General features: G+C 44.0%; 1 protein-coding gene across 1 annotated transcript; it reads left to right on the top strand.

Moving 5' to 3' along the window:
• The first annotated feature begins 464 nt into the window (after positions 1 to 464).
• smad7 (SMAD family member 7) lies at positions 465 to 15609 on the top strand. Its single transcript, XM_004074708.5, has 4 exons — positions 465 to 1918; positions 2593 to 2646; positions 5824 to 5895; positions 14709 to 15609. Exons 1-4 carry the CDS (start codon positions 1453 to 1455, stop codon positions 15242 to 15244), a joined length of 1128 nt encoding a protein of 375 aa, XP_004074756.1. The 5' UTR covers positions 465 to 1452; the 3' UTR covers positions 15245 to 15609.
• Positions 15610 to 22959: the final 7350 nt, after the last annotated feature.

The following is a 22959-nucleotide window of genomic DNA, read 5'->3' on the forward strand; positions in this document are numbered from 1 at the left end:
CAACTCCAGCCATAAACTCTCCAAAACAATAAAACTGCCCTGTGTGATCACCATGGCAACAGTGGCGAAAAGCTATGAAGATATATTAAACTGATTCATAGCTTTAACGATGAAACACGTATTTACTGCTTATTCAGTACAAGCGTGAAATTAATGATTGAATATATATATATATATATATATATATATATATATATATATATATATATATATATATATATATATATATATATATATATATATATATATATAAACATTATTTTAGGACTGAAAGCAAACCAAAAAATCTGCAGATTTACTAAATAATTTAACTGAGAAATTTTTTTAATGTTGTTCTTTTTTCTGCAAATATTAAACTTTTGTGGCGTAAACTTTCTCATTTGTGTTTTCTAAGTGCGCGCGCGCGCTTGTGTGTGTGTGTGCACCGTGGGCTCTACTTGATCTGTTGTTTGCGCAACACAATCACATTTCTTTTAAGCGACAGGGTGTCTAGACACACACGTGACCGGGCGCGTCAATGCGCACTGGAGACTGGAGACGGAGCAAGGGCACCCAAACCATCCGCCTCATTTACAGACAGAGAGCCCTTTAGCCCGGACCAGATCAGCTGTCTGCTCGCTTTCCTCCACGCTCAGCCACGGAAACTCCGTGAGAGATACGATTTTGGATTATTTTATCTGGAGGGATTGCTAAAAGCAGGCTCGCTGCGTGGACGCAAAAAAGAAAAAGAAAAACGGAGGGTCTTGCTGTGGCTTTACAAACGCGACTCAACTCCGGTGGGAGACCTGGATTTTTTTCTCCTTGGCTCACTATTTTACCAGAAGACCTCATCCACTACATACTAAAATATACATTTAAAGGTGGGGAGCCCCAGTTCGTGCGCTCGGATGAAGGATTTTGTGGATTATGCTACTCAAGACGCGGCGGAGAGCTTCGCTTTTTCATGGGATGATTGCGCCAGCGTTGAGGCTTAATTAGGCCTTAGGTTTTTCTTATAAGTACCAGTTAGTTGTGACTTGAATAAACATTTCTGACAGCGTTTTTCCCCCCGCTGTAAACCGTCACGGCGTTTTTTTAAAGGGGTCAGTTCACAGCGCCGGATTGCACAAAACTGTAACGCATTCGGGCTTCACGCAGCTCCGCTGCTGCAGGTTTCCTGCTCCGGTTTGGTGTTTCTAAGCTCATAGATGTGATCTTTTTTTTTTTTTGTATTCTGATCGTGGAAACGTTGGCTGTCCCGCCAACCTCGAGCGCTTTCTGGTGACCTTTCTGCAGGAAAAACAGCTTCAGAGACTGGCGCATGCTATAGATTTCCTCTGCTTCTCCAGCTCCCAGTTTTTCCACCGTTTTCTCTCAGGCTGCTTGTCATTGCCTGGACTCGGATCCCGGAATCTTCATGATTTGCGGACACCATGCTCGTTTTTTAGCCGGGAAACCCTCTTTTCGTCCCGCATGTTTAGGACCAAACGATCGGGGCTCGTCCGGCGACTCTGGAGGAGCCGTGCGCCCGTGGAGGGCGACGGGGAGACGGATAGAGGGACGCATGGCTCCGGGGGCTGCTGCATGGGCAAAGCGACAAAAGTGGCCAAGTCCAACGCGGGGTCGGAGGCCGAATTGAAGGCGTTGACCCACTCGGTACTGAAAAAGATCAAAGAAAAACAATTAGAGGTGCTTTTGCAGGCGGTGGAGTCCAAGGGGGGCGTCCGGAGCCCCTGCCTTCTCCTGCCCAGCAAAGTGGACGCCAAAGTGGGTCAACAGTCTTACTCCCTCCCCATGCTGCTCTACAAAGTGTTCAGGTGGCCGGACCTCAGGCATTCCTCGGAGCTGAAGAGGCTGTCGTGCTGTGAATCTTACGGGAAAGCCAACCCCGAGCTCGTTTGCTGCAACCCTCACCACATGAGCAGGCTCTGTGAACTCGGTGAGCTTCAATATTTTCACTAAAAAAAACTCCAAAAAAATGAGGTCCTAGGTGGAGAGAAGGCTGAAAAAGACTGTGCCAATTAACCTAATTCTAATGACAACACCTCTCTGGCACAGTGGTCTTCAGGTTCCATTGATCTGAAGCTGTGCCAGATCCTTTTAGCAGGTTTGGTGGTCGAGTTTGAATAGAAACCTACTTTAATTAATTGTTCCATTTGATTTTTTTTTTCCAAAACTCAAATCCTCCTCAGCTATACGCATTGTCGCGGTTTCAGATTTCCAAACACCCCTGTTAAGAATTTCAACATTTCATAATTGGCATCCAAAGTACAGAAAGACTCTCCAGTCTTGAAATGTGTGTGTTTATGTGTGTGTGTGCTTGCTTGGCGTCCCGGGCCAAAAGAGGCCCGTATCTCAGTTTGTCCTAGACGCTGATAGTGGCCCTTCTGGCGCCAGGCGGCCCCCTGTTTATCTGCCTGCCAATGAAAGGCAATAGCCGCCCGGCCAGCCTCACTGCCTGCTTCTCCAGGCGGAGCTGACAGGCACAAATCAGCCCTCCCCTGAAGAATGACAACTCTTATCAGAAAGTTCAGATCTCTCCTTTGTGTTTTTTTTCTTCCTCTTCTTTTCTCATGCAGTTTTTTTTCTTTCCCCCCCTCCTCCTCCACACAGAGTCTCCTCCTCCTCCTTATTCGCGATATCCCATGGACTATTTGAAACCACCAGGTGAGCTTGATGCATCATTTCACATGGATATTTCCTAAGTCATTGCTTTTTGTTTGTTTGTTTGTGCAATAATATGCATGTTTGAAGTGATGTCATGAGCTGCACTTCACGTTGGTGTCCTCTGCAGGAAATGGTGTTGTGATTTATGGGGAGTTGTGTGTGTGTGGGGGGGGGGCAGAGTGACACGCCTGGCTGGCTGGCCAATTCTAATGTGGCTAGCAGCCAGGGCAAGGCAATACGAAGTTGAGATACCAGCTATGGACTGACTGGCATGTCACCAGGGCTTGTGTGCATGTCTGAGTTGGGGGTGGGGTTGGGGGGGTGGTCTGTCCATCTATCTATTGTGAACCACAGTGCTGAGAGAGACAGACAACAGAGTCTGGAGCCAGTCAGCCTTTATCAGATGGAATGATCAGTAGATTAAGAGTGGGGTTTGCGGTGTGTGTTTGGGAGGGAGGGGGGTCTTTTCTCCACTCAAAGTGATTGCCCCCCCCCTCCACCACCACCACCACCCAACACTTGTTTTCTGACTTGACCCGGGCCCCCGTGTGGCAGCAGGCCACAGCATCGTCATGGGTTACATCCGCTTTGAAGACCAAACCCTCGTCTTTAATTATCTCTTATTTCTGATCATCTCAGCCTCCATGGGCGCAGAAACAGCCCGGAGTTAAACAGCCAACTGTCAGCCAGCCAGTTAGTCAGAAGAAGGAGAAAGTGGCTTTCAGTGAGTGGAAACAATAGGAAGTAATTGCAGCTGCAGCTGCGGTTCTTCATAGCCCCCCTCCTTCCTCTTCGCTCTCTCTTTGTCGTCTTTTACCATGCTCTGGTAATATTCTATGCTGACAAGCAGCTCCCCAAGCCCAAAGAGACGCTGCTACCCCCAAAAAGGTCTCTGCCGGTTCCCTGGGACTTGTCACGAGAGAGCCTCTGCAAGAATTTGCTTGGAAAGTTTCCAGCGATAAAAGGAAACAAGAAGGTAAATAGGAAATGCGAGCGGGATGCAGAAAAGGAAGTGATTACACAACTCTTGGTTCCACCCTGTTTCCCTTGTCCTAGCAGTCTCGAGTGTGTCCATGTGGCCGAGAATAGTAACAAGTCAGATGTTTTTATACTTTCCAAAAGTCCAAAAAAAACTGTGATATTTTCCCATAATTTTAAAGTCCCACTCCAACTAGCTTTTGATCTATTTTCAAAGCGTCTTCAGTTGTCTTTTAATTCTGATTATACCGTTTTTATCCAAAATTGAAGACAACCTGTGTCGTTTTCTAGGACATAGTTTCTGCAGGAGTTCATCAGAAATTTGCCTCTGAGTTGTGGGTGGCACCATTGGCAGGAAGTAAGCCTGTCTTCATTTCCCATCATCTCTTTGTTTACAGTTTCTTCCGCTAGCTTACAGCCCCTCACAACCCCAACCTAACATTAGCGGTGCAACAAAAACAACAAGCAATATTGGAGCTATCATGTACTTTTAGAACTAGATGCCAGCTCAGACGAGGAAACGAAGACGTACATGGATCTGTTTGTCTGCAAGTGGATGCATCCGAATGGAGCTTGTGGCCCGCCAGTTGTAATTTGTACGGAACTGCAAGTTTTTTCCAATGGCATGTTTTCGTCTGCTCCTGATTCACAACGATATGAAGAAATAAATTCGCTGAAATGCACTTGAATCTTGCATATGTCCTTCATCATGAGAAAAATGCTACAAGAACGTGTTAAAAACACCTAAAACACAATTTTCATTTGACTGGGTCTTTAAAAGTAGAACCTAACCTTTGAACAGCGCAGCTGCAGCAACTCCAAGAGTCTGTATAAAGAAGGTGAAGGACGTTTTAATTGGACACTGGAGTTTGCTGAAGGGTAGATGGACTCACACAGGGCAGATAAGTCCTCGAGGAGCGGTCAATCACCTGCATCCCATTACCAGATACCAGCCTCTTAGTGTCTATCTCCTTCATACAAGGCTGTTGAATCATCAGAAAATCTGCATATTAACTTTAAGAGGCCAATCAGACCTTGTAAATATCCACCTGAAGCGGAAGAGCGATGGCTTTTATGATGCTGCTTTTATGATGCCGGCGAGCAGGAAATGGGGTTATGTGCGTCAGGGTGCCTGTCCTGCCCTAGCGGTCAATATTAAAGGAGCCCAGGCATAAAACTTTACCTTGTTTCAGCTGTGCGGGCGGAGGATAAGTCCTCACTCTGTTTGGCTGTTCCTCGCTGATGCCCCTCCAGGCCTGTGGTCAGCTGTGAACTAGAACTCGGGAGGGCAAAGGCTTCCTGGCAGCAAATGAAAAGTGGCTTTCGCCTGCGGTGCCTCTTGGTTTTTGACCACAGCAGCACGCGCCGTGTCCGGACTGAGCAGGCAGGGGCGGACTGGGTCTTTTTATTTTCCACTCAACCCATCTAAGTTTGTTTGCTGAAATCAGACAAAGTTGCTCATTTCCAGTGACTTTTGTGTTTAATTCGAGCAGGGCACATGGCTTCCATTAGAGAGATCAGGAAAAAAAAAACAGACTTTAAAGTGACCACTGCACCCTTGGGTTCAGTTAGGTGTAGCTGACCTGCAGCTAAAGGAATGTATCATTAGTGAAACTACTAGTGTTGAGTTCTCTTGTGTGCTCTGTGATTTGCTGTGAAGAAAAATTATATCAGCTTTCAAGGACTGTGAGCTCCTTGTGTCTCATTGTAGAATGGAGAGACACCCCTTGTTTGGCACAAGTGCTGCTCTTCATGCTAATTGTCTGTACATATTTGAAAGAGCAGAAAACAATTATCGAGACACCAATCAGGGGTTTAATGTTTGATGTGAATTGGGTTATTGAGCAGGGATCAAAGTGTCCTGCACACAACCTCGCCTCGGTCATTAGCGGGAAGAATACGGCTCTTTCTAGATCAGCGGCTCGTCCAGGCAGAGACGCAGGGCTAACATTCCTCTCGGAGCAGTGGATTATGGGGGATTATCAGGGTTGTAAGAAATTCTCTGCTGTAAATTGTGTGTGTGTGTGTGTGTGTGTGTTAGAGAGTGTGGGCTTCATTTTCAGCGTCTTCATTAGGCATTGATTTCACCCGGTGATTGACGACCTCACAGCTGCTGCTTCTCTTCACAGACACACACAGAAGCACGCCTCCATAAACTCGCCGTTAACTCACTATCTTTTTTTTAATTTTTCCCATCAGATTCTCCAGGCTCTGGACCTTCATCCAGTGACACTGGAGGAACCACATACTCGGCCCCTGTGGGGCTTTCAGGTAAATAATTCCTTAAATTCATCTTTTTTCTTCTCCCCCTTCCTTTTTCCTCTTCCTAAATATCATTTTCCCTCCTCTGTTTTCTTTTCCTTCTCTTTTTGCATTCCTCCCAGCACACACACACACACACACATCCCCTCCATACTTGTGATGATGAGGCAGTGGTTGTGGGGGCCCCTGCTTCCCCTCAGTAATAAAAAAGCCAGTGAAGGAGGGTGGTGGAGTTCTCCCACATCCACATAAATTCCTCCCTCCTGGCTCTTTGAACAACACTCCTCTCTTCTCTCCCAGTCACTCTCATCTCTTTTCCGTATAATGTTGTAATGGAGGACAAATACGCCGGGCCGTTGTTTTGAGAAGAATCCATTTGGCGCATGCGGCGTTGTGGGGTGGAGGTGTGCGTGTGTGTGTGGGGGGCAGGCTTGGACTGACATTCGAGTGTTTGTTTCAGCGTGTTTGCTCAAACAGGCGATGTCTTTGTGGGACTCTCCTCTGAGCTCTGTGGTTTTAAGTGAGACACAGCTGCCTTTCTTTCTTCCAGCTCTCAGACAGGACATGTTTCGGGCTTCCTCAGCTTTTCTCCCATAATCCCCCCCCTTGGCAGTGTCGCCTTCCTAACCCAGTGCCCAGTCCGCAGGCTGTTGAATAGGATGATGCTCTTGAGAGAGAGGGAGTGGGTTTCCTCCCTGTTCCGTGCTCTCCTCTGCCTCAGATGGTTGTCATTACCGGGCCTGTTTCATGTCAGTTGGTGCTTCTTGCCTATACCCCTCCCGCCTTCTTTTGTTTGGTGGTAGGGGGTGGAGGTTGGATGTGTGTCCAGAAAGGGTGGGGGTGGAATGATCCAAGTGGAGCTTAGGGTTCAGAAATCATGCTGCCCTCCTCCTTCTCCTCCTCCCCAGCATCAGATGGACACCAAAGTCCTCCCTGCGTGCAATAACCAAAGACACATTTTGGAAGTTCAGACTCTGAAACCCAAGAAGTGGAGTCTTAACAGGCCCCCCATGCTCCTTCCATCAGTTCAATAATGTCACCCCCCCCCTCCTCCTCTTTTTGCCTTCTTCACCTCCCCAGTTTCCCTTCCTTGCAAGGATGGCATTGCCGTTGTTTGGTGACTTGGCTTCCTCTGTGAGAGTTAAAGAGGAGGTAGAGGAGCAGAGTTTGATGAAGCACTCTGGCCTTCATGATTTCCCTGGCAAGCTAGAGGAGGAAAAAAAAACTAATCCATTCCTCTTCTTCCTCCCTCCCTCCGTCTCTGCTCCCTCCCTCTGGGGCCCTGACAAAAGAAACATGGCTCTCCCAGAGGCCCGCTGCTGACCTTCTAATTCACTCGCTCTGCCCTTTTTATGGGCTTCTTCTTCAGACATATTTGCAGGGAAGCTCTGAGGAGAAGAGAGGGAACAATTTAAAGTCTTTCTTTTATTGTGCTTGAATAAATAGGGGCCTAATGTCTTTAAGAAAAACATAAAAAAATCTGTAAAGAAGTCGTTTATGACATGGAGTATACAGTTACCACCAAATATGTCATTTCTTTTTGTAAATGTGAAACCAAATGAGTTTAACAGACTAAGATCTCTAATTAAACATCCTTGAAAAACTAGGAGTCTTCAGGCTGGAAGGAGTTAAGTGAACTGCGACAGTGACAAGCACAAATGCAAACTAGGCTGCCTGCCAGGCTAGCAGCTCCAAAGCTCCCCTCGCTGGCGCACGTCATCAGCTCGGAACAGAGCAAAGAGGAAGGGTAGAGGAGAGGATGGCTGGATCCGGCGTCAGGGCGCCGGTTGTGGTTTGAGCTGGGGTGAGGACTCAGCTCAGAGGTTTAGGTTCACCAGAGAACTAAATGGAGAGATCAAAAGAGGGGATTGTGAAATGGTGATCGGGTCAGGGTTAAGAGGGTGCTGGACTGTTGGTTATAAATCTGTGGAGTGTTAAGTAACTGAGTTATAAGCAGCTTAGGTAATATTCATGCTGCCATTCATCCTTTTGACAAGCTTTAAAAGTTGTGAGAGTGTTTTATGTTACATTTATTTACACTGGAGTATATTACCTGTGAATATTTACTTACTTGTTTTTTGTAGTTTTTCTGTTTACTGAAAGTGTTTTAGGCACACTGTCTTCATTTCTTTTTAAGAGTTATGGATTTTTCCACATCAAAAAACTTCCAGTTGGAGATCAGTCTTTCTTAAACTAGGTCTAGACTTGAGTTTGTGCCAGAAGCTTGGATGTGTAGCATTGGTGTCTCAGTGACATGCCTGTTGGTGCCATTGGGGACAGACCTGGAGTGCCTGGATGTAAGAGGATCCAGTCGGGCTGCGGTGACATGCATGTGCGCGCGCACACACACACAACGCAGATAAAATGACCCAGTGCGAGCCCTGGCGCATGGCCGACTGTCACACAGGCGCTTCCTCCCACTGCAGGTTAAATTTAGACCGAGTTGTATTCTTACACCACCAGCCAGTCACCTCGCTCGACAGACAGTCGGCCAGCCCTTCAGTCAGTCAATTAGTCATCCAGTGAATCTGCTAGAAGTGTAACCTTCATCAGGGGCTCTGATGGAGATTAAATTTAGTCTTGGCACCTTGGCTCATTAAATCAAACTAATTCTGCTGTCACATAGGAGGCCCCAAAGAAATGGCCCATTTTTGGTGCAGCGCAAAGATGTAGAGTTCCTGTCAGGAAGTGAGGTTTTGTTTGAGTATCGCTGCAGTAATACATTAGAAACCATTTTTATTCCTTCAAACAAAACAAAGATTTCTCAAATAATTAAGAGCAGCACATAGCACCCTCAGTCCACCTCTCTCCTTCGGCATTCCTGCCTTGTTTGGGTTAGGGAAAGGAAAGGGCCGCGCAGGATATGATCTCATGTCTTTGAGGAAAAGGCGAGCAGACAGGGAGGCAGCTGAGGCCTCATCTTGACAGAAAACAAACACTGGGGTGCACTAAGCAGAACGAAAGGAGGGTGTGAAGAAAGAAAGAGAAACCGAGCGCTTGGTTTACTCGTAGAAAAACGTGTCAATTCCTTTTTATGGAGGTCCCTTCTAGATAGAAATATGGTTTTCTTCTAAATGTGCAGTCTTTTCGGCTCAAACGGTAAGAGGAAGGACTGAAGAGGGAGAGATGATGGCGGCTTTGGGTGGAGGGAAAGATGTCTGACGGCTCTGCTCCGCTCTCTGTAATTTGGAGACTGCGAGTTAACCAGCCAGGCGAGCAGAGCCGGGCCGCTCCGTGCTGGGCCAGGATCTCTCATTACTCCCCACTTCCTCTCCTTGCGCGGCAGCCAAGCCGCCTCTTGGCAAGGGACTCAATTTTTGGTTTTGGCCGCCCTCTGCTCCCCACCCTGTGTCATTATGCTGCACAAAACGAAAAAACAGCAAGCAGAGACAGCAGACGGTTGGAGAGCAGAGAGGACGGAGGAAAGTGTGCCTCACTTGCTTTGCATTTCGTTTGCCTTCAAGTGCCTCATAGTCGGAGGCTGCAGCCCACATTAGCGTAGCCCCCTGATTGGAAAGGAGGGCATTGTAGCTTTGGCTCCAGACCACAGCTGGAGGGAAGCCCAGAACACGGAGAACACAGTTTGGGTTTGCACCGATGCTCTGGAAGTGGATTTTGACATTACCTTGAAGTATGAAACCATGAACAAGAAGGGAGAATGTGTGAAAGGAAAAAAGGGAAGGGAGGGATAAATCCCTCCTCAGAGGAGTTTAAAAGGAAATAGAAATAAGTGGAGACATATGCCCACAGACCCTTGTGTGTGTGTCAGACTTCTGAAGTGAGACACTCTGTCTCCAGCTCATTCATGAAGTGGGAGTGTGACTCAGAGACAGGATTGTCCTTGTTGGGACCTACATCTTTATCTGCGTAGACACACACCGACTTACAGAGGTAGTTAATAACAGGGTAAAAACACACATCTAACTGGCTTTGCTGGTTGCCAGTATGTTTGCGGCATCTTTTTAATGTAGTTCCCACGGTGTTTTGTGCTACTACAATGCGGGTGATTGTTCAGCTTGTCTGTCCATCTGCCTGTACGCCCTTTGTATGTGTGTGCGTTTGTGCAAAGGGCTCCAAGATTCAGATCTCTGGTGGTAATCTCCTGACTTGTGTGTTTGTAAAAATAAGCTTCGTGACATCATTCCAGTCTGCCTGGCACCCTGTTTCCAACTAGCTGGTGTTTATTAGTCCTGTCACCCTGGAAAATCTGCTGCTGATGGTGAGTGTGAGGGTCAGCATGATGAAGTGTCGGAATAAGACCTCTATAGGAATAGGGAGACCGGCATAACAGGAGAACAAAATGTCCCACAGTGAAAAAAGCATTGTGCTGCGGCTTAATCTGCTTCCAGATGGAGGATGCAGTCCAAATAATCAGGAGGCATTCCTTTCCGAGTGACATCAAGGCTTGCGGATCGTGTTATTCATGGAGAAACTTGTGCTTTAAATGGACCTCTTAAGAAAACGTGGCGCCGTTTTTTTCCTTATCTCCTCCCGGTCTTGACCGGATGGTCCGTGTTAGAGATGGCGTGTCTGCAACTCGTTCCATCTGTCTGTGTTTCTGCGAGGAGTCTGATCTGCAGATAGCAAAACTCTGCCACTCCCCTGTGTGGTTTTCCTGCCATCAGGGCTTATTTGGGTTTCCTGAAGTGGGGGAAGAACTTAACAGCTTACATAACATGGTACCCTAAAGCAGTACTTCCTTTCTTTGAGTAGATTTTAACCCACTACTATTTGACTGCATAATCAGAGGTATAGGTATGTCAATCTTGAGCAGCAAATTAGCATTGGATCATCCTTTATTGGTGACTGCTTTAATTTACATGCATTTAATAGTTGTCTGAAGCTTGCAGTGGTCACAGTTGGCCTATATTTATAGACATATGGGCTGCAAAGGCTTCTAAACTGTTTGTATACCAAAATTATGAAAAACTATCTGGATGCAAAGCACATAGGGATGAAGGATTTCTGCCAAACCACACTTTGCCTGATACCTGAAAGGATTAATAGTTAGTTTTACAAGAAAATAAAACATTAAAAATTAGAAAAGCAGGTCTGCATTAGTGGAGTGTTTGGGGGGGGGGGGGGGGGGGTACTTTACGATCCGATTAACAAATATCACAAATAAGCCTAAAAAATGTTGATTCTGTGAGCTTCTGTTTTGCTCAGAATCACATTCAGGAGCAAACAGTTTCCGCACTAAAAAAAGAACTGAAAACAGACTAGGTAGTGTTAAAGTTTAGACTTAAGTGTGATCACACAGTAGCATAACTGCTGGGCTTTCTTTCCCTAAAGTGGCCGGCTCCTACTAAACCCAGCAGACAGTCCTTTGTTGAGGATTTGCTTCTAAAACTCAGAAGAAAAATCAATGATGCCAAAAATGTTGCGCTCGAAAGCAGAGCTTGCTTGGATTCGGCTGCAGATAAAAGCACACTCTTCATGTTGAACATGTACGGCATGGGAGAGGGAACAAAAGGAATGCTTCTCGGGTGACCCTTAACCTTTGGAATAGACTTTCCCCGGCTTGAAAGAGGGTGTTGACTTAGAAAATAATGCACCGTAAAGAGCTCTTCCTCCTCCCTCTGGCTGCTTCCTTCATGTTTTCCTCGTTCCCCTTTTTTCTGCCGCCGAGTGTATGTTTGTTTGTGATGACGACAGGGTCATTACACGTCTGAGCGAAGGCCACTCTTTGGGGATCAGTGCGAGACAGTTCTGGGGATTGTTCTCGCCGTTTGCCGACGCTGAAAGTGCTCGGAACCGAAGGCAGAAAATTGAGTGTACGTGTGACGGTGTGAACGTTTCTCTGACTGTGTTGGCTTCTAAGAATAGCAGCACCCTGGTGTGCGTGTGTCCGTGTGTGTGTGGAGTCAGACGGAGGTAATGATTAACCTTTCCAGACTGTGCCTCTGGCCCTAAGTGAAACACACAGTCTGCCACCCCACCCACTGCTGCCCTCAGCCATCCCTGCCCCCTCCAGACACTCTTTTAATCGGGCAACTATTAAAACACAAAGAGGGACCGAAACATGACAAACTTTCAATTCTTTGTAGCATTTTTATCGTCCGATTTGTGCCAGTATGCTTAAATCATCAAGAGATTTTTTACACAAAAGTAGAAATTCATATTTTTGACTCCAAATGCTGCTTCCTGCCTTCGTCTTTTTAAAAAAAACAAAAGATGTCCTCAAAAAGTGCAAGCGATCACATGGCCCATTTCAGCTGCCCCTTTGTGTCAGAGAAAAAAAGGGCCTTTTATTTTGAAAAGGAGGGTGGCCGAATCTGGATCCAGGAGAAAAGGAGCTGAGCTTAAAGGGCTGAGGTGACAGATGGCCGGAGGCTGCCAGCCAGGCAGCTTATCTCCAGCAAGAAGAACCACGGCACAAGCAGTCTGAGAGTGCGGACAAGCAGGTGGGGAGGCAGGCTAAAGCTTCAGCAGGCAGACAGGCAGACAGACAGACAGATGAACAGTAAGAATTCAGGTGTTAGGAAAAGGGACACATGGTCCTCGGGAGTCTGTCACGCAATCGATAAGCTCCGCACTTTGTGTCACAAAATGAACTTCAAAAGGAGGCCTTTCATGAGGAAAGAAAATGAGGGTTTTTAGAAATCTCCATGTTTAGCTGGCAGTGTGAGGTGTTAGCTCACCTGCTGTTTGGACAATCTGTGAACATTTAGATGGAGCAGTCCACCCATCTCCAGTTTCACTAGAGGAACTGAGCAGAATGAGTTTGTTTACCTGTAGGGGGGATTGAAGCTGGGCAGAGAATGGTGATGGTTTTATAGAAATGGCCATTTGATGTCACGGTGTCATACATGAAGAGCAGAATGCTGCATTTTATGACAAAGTGCTAAAAAGTATTCAACCGTGACTGATTAGCAGCTTGTCTTTGAGTCTATTGGGTCTGTTTATAGTCGGTCTGGTGAAGCGATATTTGCCTAAACAAAGGATCGCTGTAACGGCGTTGCTTTACTGGCTTTGTAGCTTTTTCTTCTGCTTGGAATATTATCAGTCAGTGTTTTTTTTTTTTTTTTTTTTTTGCAGTTTTTCCTTTTATGGTTTTCTTTTCTCCGATGTGGATAGAAGAAGCCCGTGAGGCAGTGGAAGCGGGGCAGTTCGTGCAGTCCTGAATAGCAGGGTGTTTTCAGGCTGCAATGACAGGCTCAGACAGGCAGTCTCTCTAATGACCTGTGACGCCAAGCTCTGTCTCCTAGCAAAAACAAACACGCACACACGCAGAAGGCCGCACAGGTGAGCGCCGCTTGAAGGCTCACTGTGAACTTTTAAGAAGTCTGAGTCCTTCTCTTTATCCACCTGTGTGTCTAAAAGACATGTCAGGATCGGAGGCTGACATCTGCAGGAGACACAAAGTCTTATCTGGGAGATAAATCCCTCCTTTTCCCCCCGTTTAGATCGCTGGATGTTTTGTTTTCCTGTGCACGCCATGAGATTTAAAATAAAATCCCCCTCTGGCTCGGTTTGGTCCAACTTCAAAGGACACAAGCCCTTCTTGCTTTATGGAGAAGCATGCTTTCAGTTTGCGCCCCCCCCCCTTCCCCATCCTCGTCTTCCTCTCCTAATGTTGTCTTTTTCCCTCCCCTCTCCCTGCATTTAATGAAGGCTAATGACAGGCCGTGCTAAGTCAGCTTGGACCGGCAAAGATCCTGCCGCATTACCATTACAGTTAGTCTCAGACGGGACCTTCCAAATTACCGGTTACATTCCCAGCTACTGCCAAATGAAAGAGGGAGTCAAATGAGAAAGATGTGTGCTGGGAGGGACTTTGTCTCCCCTCTTTTTTTTATGTAAAAACTTGTTTCGACGGGAAAAAAATCCAGCAAAGAGACAAATCCAGATAAGAGAAGTCGCAACAAAGAGGTGGGGACCCTTCAAAAGCTTCAAAGGTACCTAAAGATCAGGAGAGGGAAGCAAAAGTTGCAGAAGTAACAGTCAAAATATGTGAAAAGCATTCCTTCTCTGCTCCCCGCCCCCCTCCCTGTCTCCCTCCATTTCCCTTGCGCCTGACTGGCTCCCACTTTTCTAGCTGAGAGCCAGATTTCTGCGGAATAGAGATATGAAGGGCGAGGGGGGGACGGCACAGGAGGCACTCCGAAGGGGGGGAAACAGGCGAGGGGGGGAAGGAGTTTGGAAACTAGAGCATAGCCATTTCTACACTTCTTTTACACCCAGGGGAAACTTTAGACCGGTGAGGCCTTGCTTGTCAACGGTCCAGACACCAGAGTTCGAGAGTTAACGGCCTGTCTCAAACGTCTGCCGCGCATGGTTTATGTGTTTGTGTGAGAGCTCTTCATCTGGTTGCCGCCAGAGTCATCCTAGCTTTATCTTTGTCAATCAAAGATGGGTTTTTATTTTTATTTTATATCCTCCAGCAGAGTGAGAAGTGTTGCTGTAGAGACGATGAGGACGGTAGGCTGACGTCAGTACATTGTTGGCAGTGCTGCTACAAAAATACAGTGAGCCAGACAGAAGATAAGCATTTAATGCCTAGATAAATATTGTAGTACATGTGGAAACTTGCCTGGCTGTGTCTCTGGGTTGATTTTCTTGTCAAAGATCCAGGAATTCCGACATGGCTTTCCTGCATGGCAGAAATTGGGGAGGACAGTTTTGTTTTGGCTCCCGACTTAAGAGAAGTCGCAATTTCCCAAAACAGTGATAAAGCATACTTTCTTCCGTTGCAGCAGATTTCCTTTTAGATATATTTGACATTTGAGTTTTCTATCCACTTCTCTTTGCACCTCTTTACTTATTTACCATAATCATTGATGTTACTTTTTTTATAACATTCTATGCTTCCTCTTTTTCAGATTCTTTGGCGTTGCAGGACTCTGAGCGAGGCTATTGGTGCGTGGTGGCTTACTGGGAGGAGAAGACACGCGTTGGGCGCCTCTATTCGGTCCAGGAGCCCTCTCTGGACATTTTCTATGATCTACCTCAAGGGAACGGCTTCTGCCTGGGCCAGCTCTGCTCCGACAACAAGTCCCAACTGGTGCAGATGGTGCGGAGCAAGATCGGTTATGGCATCCAGCTGACACGCGAGCCAGACGGAGTGTGGGTCTACAACCGCAGCTGCTACCCTATCTTCATCAAGTCGGCCACACTGGACAACCCAGACTCACGCACGCTGCTGGTGCACAAGGTGTTTCCTGGATTCTCCATTAAAGCTTTTGACTATGACAAGGCCAACAGCCTCCAGAGGCCAAACGACCACGAGTTCACGCAGCAGCCTCGCACAGGCTTCACGGTGCAGATAAGCTTTGTGAAAGGCTGGGGACAATGCTACACCAGACAGTTCATCAGTAGTTGCCCATGCTGGTTAGAAGTCATCTTCAACACCCGATAGCAGCAGCCTTTTCCCTCGTCACCCTCATCCTCGGAAAAAAAATACTTCACCCATCTTTCTTTTTTCGTTCCAGCGGCTCAAACACAGAAAAAAAAGGATTTAAAAGAAGAAGAAGAAAGTTTAAAATCCTGACAGACTTTGTTTCATAATTGACTGAAATTTAATTAAAGAAGAAGTGAAAAAAATGTATTTTATGTTAAATATAAATATATTATTAATTGTAAATATGAAGATGTTTTATATGCATCATTATTTATGTATTGTGCAATGTGTTGATGAGAAAAAAACAAGATGCACTTTGCTTAATATAAGTACAAAAACAAAGAAATGCCAAAATAATAAAAAAAAGCCAATAATATTTTGTATTCAGTCTCTTTGGTTTTTCCTTCTTTTGGGGGGATTTTAACATTATTATTTTACCAGCCTTCTTTTTGCACAATTTTCAAATCAGTTCATTAAATTGGATCCACATGTTCCCTCCATAAAGCCCCTCTAATTTTGTCTTCTTTATAACTAAAGTCAACATTGGCTTGACTTAGTGTTACTAAAGGGCTTTTAGGCCATGCCGTGTATCTTAAAAGCAATTTCCTCAAAGACAAAAATGAGTCAGACTTTGACAGAATCCCATCTCAAAGCCCCCTGTTTCTACAGCCTCATCATGCCTAAAAACTGTCTGTTTTCTTGAGTTATTTGGGGAAGAATGTCTCTCATCTTCTCTGTCATTACCTGACTCATGACATCACAGCCAGGAAGCGGTAATGGCGATTGTCAGGAACCAATAAAGTCAACAGTGGGTCCAGGTTTCTAAAGGAACCAGTTTATTCAAATGTTTGGTTAAGAGAAAGGATGAAGATTTTTTTTGTCACATCTATGAAAAGTAACTATGGAGACAAAACTAAAGTCTTTGATACTGACTATGCCGTGGACGCTATGGCCTATTTATGAACGCTTAAAGCTCTACAAACGAGACAAACCAGATCTAATAAACACTTAGTATGTGTGTGTGTGAGTCTGTCTGGACCTCGTCCTGTTGCTAGTCAGATGGGTGTCTGTGAAGAGGATTATTACTGTAAGCCTGCTTTACCCATACACTGTCTCAAAGCCCTACATTCACAAGACCCACTTTCCACACCATCCCATATCTACTCTGCGCTCTTTTTAGAACGGCAAGAACGACTTTTTTTTAACCCTTGTGCTATCTTAGATGACCCCACCCTTGCATTGACGTGTTCTCCCTAGCATGATAAAGGTGGGGAGGATTTCATGTAATCCATGGACACCAGTGAGGATCACAAATCATTGAAGAAAAAAGGTTCAGAGCACTGTCTGGTGGGTCTAGATGACCCAACTCCCAATGTTAAAGTGCCTAGGATAGCACAAGGGTTACACATAAAGGTAAAATGGAATTCAACGATGATTCTCCATGATGAAATTAAGCCCAAACAGTTATGAACTTGAACCTTTAGTAGATTCCTACTCTTGCATTCTTTCCCATTTAAAAAAAACCTGTAGTAAAACAACTGATTTTTCTTTCAACAAAGAGGACCCAGCACCAAAACAGTTATTTTACATCAGATGTAAACTGTGCAAGCTAAATGTTCCTCTAGCATCTCTGGACAAATCTCAAAATGACACAAAAAAAACCGGCTAAAACCCTCCCAGCTGTAATCCCTAACCTTTCAAATTTAGATAAAGTAGCTTGGTGCTTTGGGTGCGTGTGTATTTGTGGTTACATGACCCATGACTTCCCTCAGACAGGATGACCTTGTTCTATAATTCTATTAAAACTGTTACAGGATTTGTAAACAACCTTAACAAAACACATGTTTACTTTACAAATGTTTGCATCAATATTCTCTCCGAAAAACCGCAGCACTTTATGAGCTAGTAAATAAACCTTTGGGATAAAACTTCAACAAATGTAGAGCAATTTTCTTTAATTTGTTCAAATCAGATGCAAATGATCAAGTAAATTGTATTTTTAGTAGTCTAAAAAAGTAGCATATTAATTACTTACCTTTATTTTTACATTCAGAGCAGTTGACAAAATGGCCCTCGTGAAATGGCAGCATCTACTGCTAAATTTCACACGCTTTAGATGAAATTAAAGTTATTATAAAATAAATGTCTAAAATGTATTTTTCATCATTAAAAAATGTTTTATGCTGATTCTAAAAGGAGGTTTGAAATTTTCCTGGGTTATAAGGAAGTGAAGAGCAGAAAAGTTTGGGATACGACTATTACCTGGAATTTAAACTTTAACCTTTGTGCTAACCTATGGGGTCCAGATGACCCGATCCTTACATTGACGTGTTATTCCTACCATGACAAAGGTGGATAAAGGTGAAGAGGATTTCATGAAATCCATGGACACCAGTGAAGATCACATATCAATGATGAAAAAAGGATCAGTGCACTGTCTAGTGGGTCTAGATGACCCAACTCCCAATGTTAAAGTGCCTAGGAGAACACAAGGGTTACACAGGAATTATATTTCTTTTTTTGGCATGAATAAAAACAGAAATGCATAGAGACACTAGTATCTGCTTAACATGTGAGAATGTTTTCTACTTTTGACAGTAGCTTGTAGTTCTTTACAGTTACTAGTACAAGGGTTACAACCAGGAAAAGGTGTCAAGAGATGTAAGTAAACCTCATTTTGTTTTCTTGGAGAGTGTTGTTTTTGTTTTATAAAACGTATATTTGTGTAGTAATATGTGTGTGGCTAATACAAAGATGCTTTTCGTGGTCAGTTGTTAGTTGTAGCCTTCATTGTTTGGAGTTGAGTTGTTTCCTTCTGATTAGGCCTGCTGGATGTTTTTGTTTCACAGTTTTATTGTCTGCTGTTGGATTTGAAATAATAATGTTGTTGTTGTTGTTGTTTCTCTTTCGGCTTTTCCCATCAGGGGTCGCCACAGCGAACGAGTTGCATGGTAAACTTGGCAATGTTTTACGCTGGATGCCCTTCCTGATGCAACCCTCTCAAAGCAACTGGGCTTGGGACAGGCACAGAGGTAGAGAAGGGAACAGGGAGCAGCCCGGAGTCGAACCCTGGTTTCACGGACGGAAGGCGCCGCAAACCAGCACGAGCTAAACCGGCTCCCGAAATAATAATAATCATAATGCAAATTCTAATTATTTCTATATTTGAAAAACTTTGATTATAAGATTTAGAAGCAGTAGCCATTTAGAGGGATGTCAGGGGGTTGTGAAAATAAACAATTGCTTTGGCAAAATGGCCAAAAAAAACAACAGCCAGTTCAAAAAATGTGAAATTAAAATGCTTGAAGCAAAGTTTTAGCTTAGTTCTTGGTCTTTTGCAAAATTGTTGATATTTGAACAAGGAATTCTCATTTTGTTGTAAAGGCATATTAAACATTCCAATACATTAGAATTACTAAATCATCTGATCACGTAAGGCAGCAGGAAATTTCCATTTAGGGGTGTAATGAATCAACAAATGTAAAATTTGTGCCGTTCAAGTTAATAGTTTTAGTACTGACTTTATTTTGTTAACCTCTAAATGAATGGAATTCAAAGTTGTGAATTAGTGTTGTTAACTTTATGTGGCCTTTAAAAGCAAAAAACACAAACTGATGCTCATCGAATGAGGCCTCTTAAGCATTTTTCAGGTTGAAAGTCTCATCTGGCCCTCACCCTTCCCATCTCTGGTCTTCAAATCCCCCTGTCCTTCATGTTCTACTTTTTTACTTTCATAATAAAATTTTAACCTTTAAAGGAAGAGAAGTGAAGCATGCAGAACAGGGATGGTAGGACCAGAGTTCAGAAACACCAATAGAAAGGAAACAGAATCCCCCCCTACTTTTGGTTGCATTTAATTCGTGTTCTCCTTCCACTGGAGCTGCAGATCCTGTATTTTCCAAACCGAAGTGGTCAGAATCCTAAAATGCAAATGTGGGACTTTAGCATTTTGACATGTTTTTTCTTTAATATAAAATATGTTTCTGTCAAAGCCATATATATGCAAATAGGAGGCCACATAAATGTCAGGAGACTGTTATATTAAGTGTAGCAAACATACACCTAAATGTGTTTGTGGCAGAAAGCAGCCAGTTTTTTTCTTTTAAGTATACTTTGTGCTGAAACCTCTAGATATATTAATGGCAACCCTCAAAATGTACCATCTGGATGTAGAAGATAGTTTTCATTTGTTTCCTTATAGTACAGTGGCCCTGAAGGGCAAAGCACACCAACATATCACTCGCCGCAAAATAAAAGATCACAATTCTTAAAGCAAAACACATGAAAAAAACCAGCTTTATATTTTAGAAATCAAACCAAATTCCAGAAATCAAGACACAATTCTAAAAAAATGAAGGGAAGTAAATATGAAACATTTCAGTTTCCCATTTTCACCAGTTGTTAGTATTTGTATGTAGTTGATGATTCAACTGGAAGCACAGGGTTGCATTATTTGTGCAGCAGGATGTCTTGTGTACTGATGTGCATACAGGTGGGGGTCCTCCAGGCCTGTCTGGGTGGGGTTGGAGGCCGGTTCTTTTGTGTCTAGATGTGCCATGACCTTTTCATGTCATGGATTATTCTAACTCTGAAGCAGCATCTCTTTTGTTTGATTGACTTGTTGTGCCTTACTTTCTTAATGTCATTGTGGAGTTTTTGTTGTTTAGAAGCTCGCGGGCCTTTAGTTTGTTTTGTTTATTATTGTCTTTCCTCTTGTGTTTATTTGTACATGGGCCTGCACGAGATGGGGGGGGGGGGGGGGGGGGGGGCGCAATCCTGTGCTAGACACAAAGCCCGCCCCCATCCCCCTCTTCCTCCTCCCCTGGGGGGTGGATAAGACACACAGTCTGCCCAACTGCCAGCGCCCAGCGGGAGGGGGCAGGGTTTCGAGGTGGGAGGTTACAGACAAGGTGGGGTGGGGACAGTCTAGCCATGTTTACAAGCTGGAAGCGTTTGTTGGGGGTTTAAAGACTCGGACTGTCACTTCTTAGATTCATTTGCCTATTTGCGCAGCCGCCGCCGTGCCCCACAGTCTAGTTTTTCCTAATCTCATTAAAAGTAAACACGATATTGTTGACAGTAGCCATGCAATTGATGTTTAAAGCTTGCATCTTCATACATTTGGTTAAATCAAAAGGCAGCAATTTTTACGTTTTATTTTGAGCCAATATTAATCTGCTTCGGGAGGCAGGAGTTTTTACAATCATTGGTTTGCTAAAATGAACAGGTAGGAAACAAAATTTAGTTCACTTTGAAGACCCACTGCGATAAAAATCTGGATTTAGCTGTTTTTACATGCTCCTATTGCATTTTTCTCATGAAATTGGACCTGTATAAAGAAAACTAAGGTCTAAATTGCATTGAAAAATCAATCCGCCAAACGACTTTTTCTACTTCTTCTTCAGCACCGCTCACTCTGTCATTCGGTGTGGCGCTCCAGAGAAGGCCTTGGAGCGAACAGGCTGGCTGCTCTGTGTGAGTGAGTTACTGGATTTAGGAGAACCATGTCTCCTGGGAGAACTGTGTCTCTGTATCATTTAACCCTTGTGCTATCTTAGATGACCCCACCTTTACATTGACGTGTTCTCCCTACCATGACAAGTAAGGGTTAATGGCCGACGAAGTGTGCGGTTACTACTTTTTAACGCACGCCGTGGAAGCCTGAACCGTCCGACGCGAAGCGGAGGACGGTTGCTTCCGCGAAGTGCGTTAAAAAGTAGTAACCGCACACTTCGAAGGCCATTAACCCGCTTATACCATGGTCACTTACAAAAGCAATACATATTAACCAGGTTTTAGTCCTTAATTCTTGTTTTTTTTTTCCGATTTGGATCACTTTTCTCATAAACAGCGGACTATATGTTACGTGATGCGGCGCGATGCGCATCACGTAACATATAGTCCGCGTCGCGCAGCACCACCGCTGCAGTCAAGATTCGGCGATATATATATGCTGATCGTCCCGATGGGTTGAATAAAGCATCAATTCAGAGGGAAAGTTAATCGCTTACCGCTTGTTTTTGCCCAGATGATGAAGCAAAAGGTTGTTTTACAGAAGCCGGCGCAGTGATACAAATCATTTAAGCTAGCCGACCGGAACTTCTTTTTTCATCGTGCGGTTATCAGGTTTTAACGCATACCCAGCAGCCAATCAGAATCGAGTATTCAACCGGACCATGGTATAAAGGTGGATAAAGGTGGAAAGATTTCATGTAATCCATGGACACCAGTGAAGATCACAAATGATTGAAGAAAAAAGGTTCAGAGCACTGTCTAGTGGGTCTAGATGACCCAACTCCCAATGTTAAAGTGCCTAGCATAGTACAAGGGTTAACTGAAGTGACAGAATGAGCGGTGTTGAAGAAGAATAAGAAAAAGCCCTTTGGCGGATTGATTTTTCTTTTTTTTTTTGAGTCAGCAAGGGCAGCTTTATTGTGAAAATGAAAAAGCATTTCTGGTATTGACTTTTATTTTGAATTATGAGACACAAATGCTTCCTTAGACATAAGCTAGGTAGTAATTGATCATGTCATTAATAAAAATTAGGTAACATGATTTCTTTAACAATATTTTGTGCTAAAAACCCACTCACATCATCTTTTGAGCCATTTTGAAAAGCATTCTCAGTGGTCTTTTAATTGTGATTATGCCAAAATCAAAATATCCCGTGGAGTAAGCCCATCCCCATTTCTAGTCATCCATCTGTTAACACTCTCTCCTTCTAGCTTACAGCCCCTCACAACCCCAAACAAACATTACTGGTGAAAGAAAACTGGTGAGCAATATCCGAGCTGTATACAGTTTGGAGCCAGATTCCAGCTCAGACGAGGAAAACAAAGACATACGTGGATCTGCTTGTCTGCTAGTGGATGCATCGGAATGGAGAGACAGAATGAGCGGTGTTGAAGAAGAAGAAAAAGCCCTTTGGCGGATGGATTGTTCATTTTATTTTCGAGTCAACGAGCGCAGCTTTATTGTGAAAATGAAAAAGCAATACCGGTATTGACTTTTACTTTAAATTATGAGACAGAAATGATTCAATATACATATATCCATATATAGAAGTTTAAAACAGTGGTTGTTTTTCTTTGTCTTCCTGTTTTTCCTTCTTTGGGCGATACCAGCTATTTGTAGTGTTGTCCACACATTTAGCCTGCTTCAAAAAGTGCAACCATTTTCAAGTGTCCACCCAGCCTTGTCGTTATGGTAACTGAATAAAAACACAGGGATAAGAGTACAAAATGTGCTGTAATTTCCATTTCACTGTTAAACTCAATAAGCTCAGGGTGTCCTAGTTAGTCTCTTCGTTGTGTCTTTTTTGATCTTTGTAGGTTGAGGTTTTGATGCCTTTTTGAAAATTCTGTTATGCTTTAAAGTTTCTTCTTTTGTAATGTGTCAAATGAAAACTTCATTCCAACACCAAGTTGGAAGAAAAAGCTGGTTTGCCTTCAAATTAGCATGGATATCCTTGTTTTCCAGTAAGTAAATAGAAACTTTCAATTAAAAGCAAAGAAACTGTGGTTGAAAGGTGCAACAAATGTTGAATGAAGTCAACAAATGGAGGCCAAGAGACTTTTTCTTTTCTTTTTTGATAAAAGTCAAATCAAACAATCAATCATTTTAGTTGTGGGTCAAAACAAAATGCTAGGTCAGTGTCGAATCAAATGTCTCAATAAATGTATGTGGTCTCAAGTAGAACTTTTGAAACTTTAGATTGACCGATTCTCTTTAGC

This window comes from Oryzias latipes, chromosome 12, assembly GCF_053564925.1.
Source record: "Oryzias latipes strain Hd-rR chromosome 12, Olatipes_Hd-rR_3.1".
NCBI lineage: Eukaryota > Metazoa > Chordata > Actinopteri > Beloniformes > Adrianichthyidae > Oryzias > Oryzias latipes.

Coding starts and splice junctions, on each gene's coding strand:
- smad7 (XM_004074708.5), top strand. CDS start 1,453: ATGTTTAGGACCAAACGATCGGGGCTCGTCCGGCGACTCTGGAGGAGC. Junction 2,647..5,823: donor GGACTATTTGAAACCACCAG/GTGAGCTTGATG, acceptor TTTTCCCATCAG/ATTCTCCAGGCTCTGGACCT. Junction 5,896..14,708: donor GGCCCCTGTGGGGCTTTCAG/GTAAATAATTCC, acceptor CCTCTTTTTCAG/ATTCTTTGGCGTTGCAGGAC.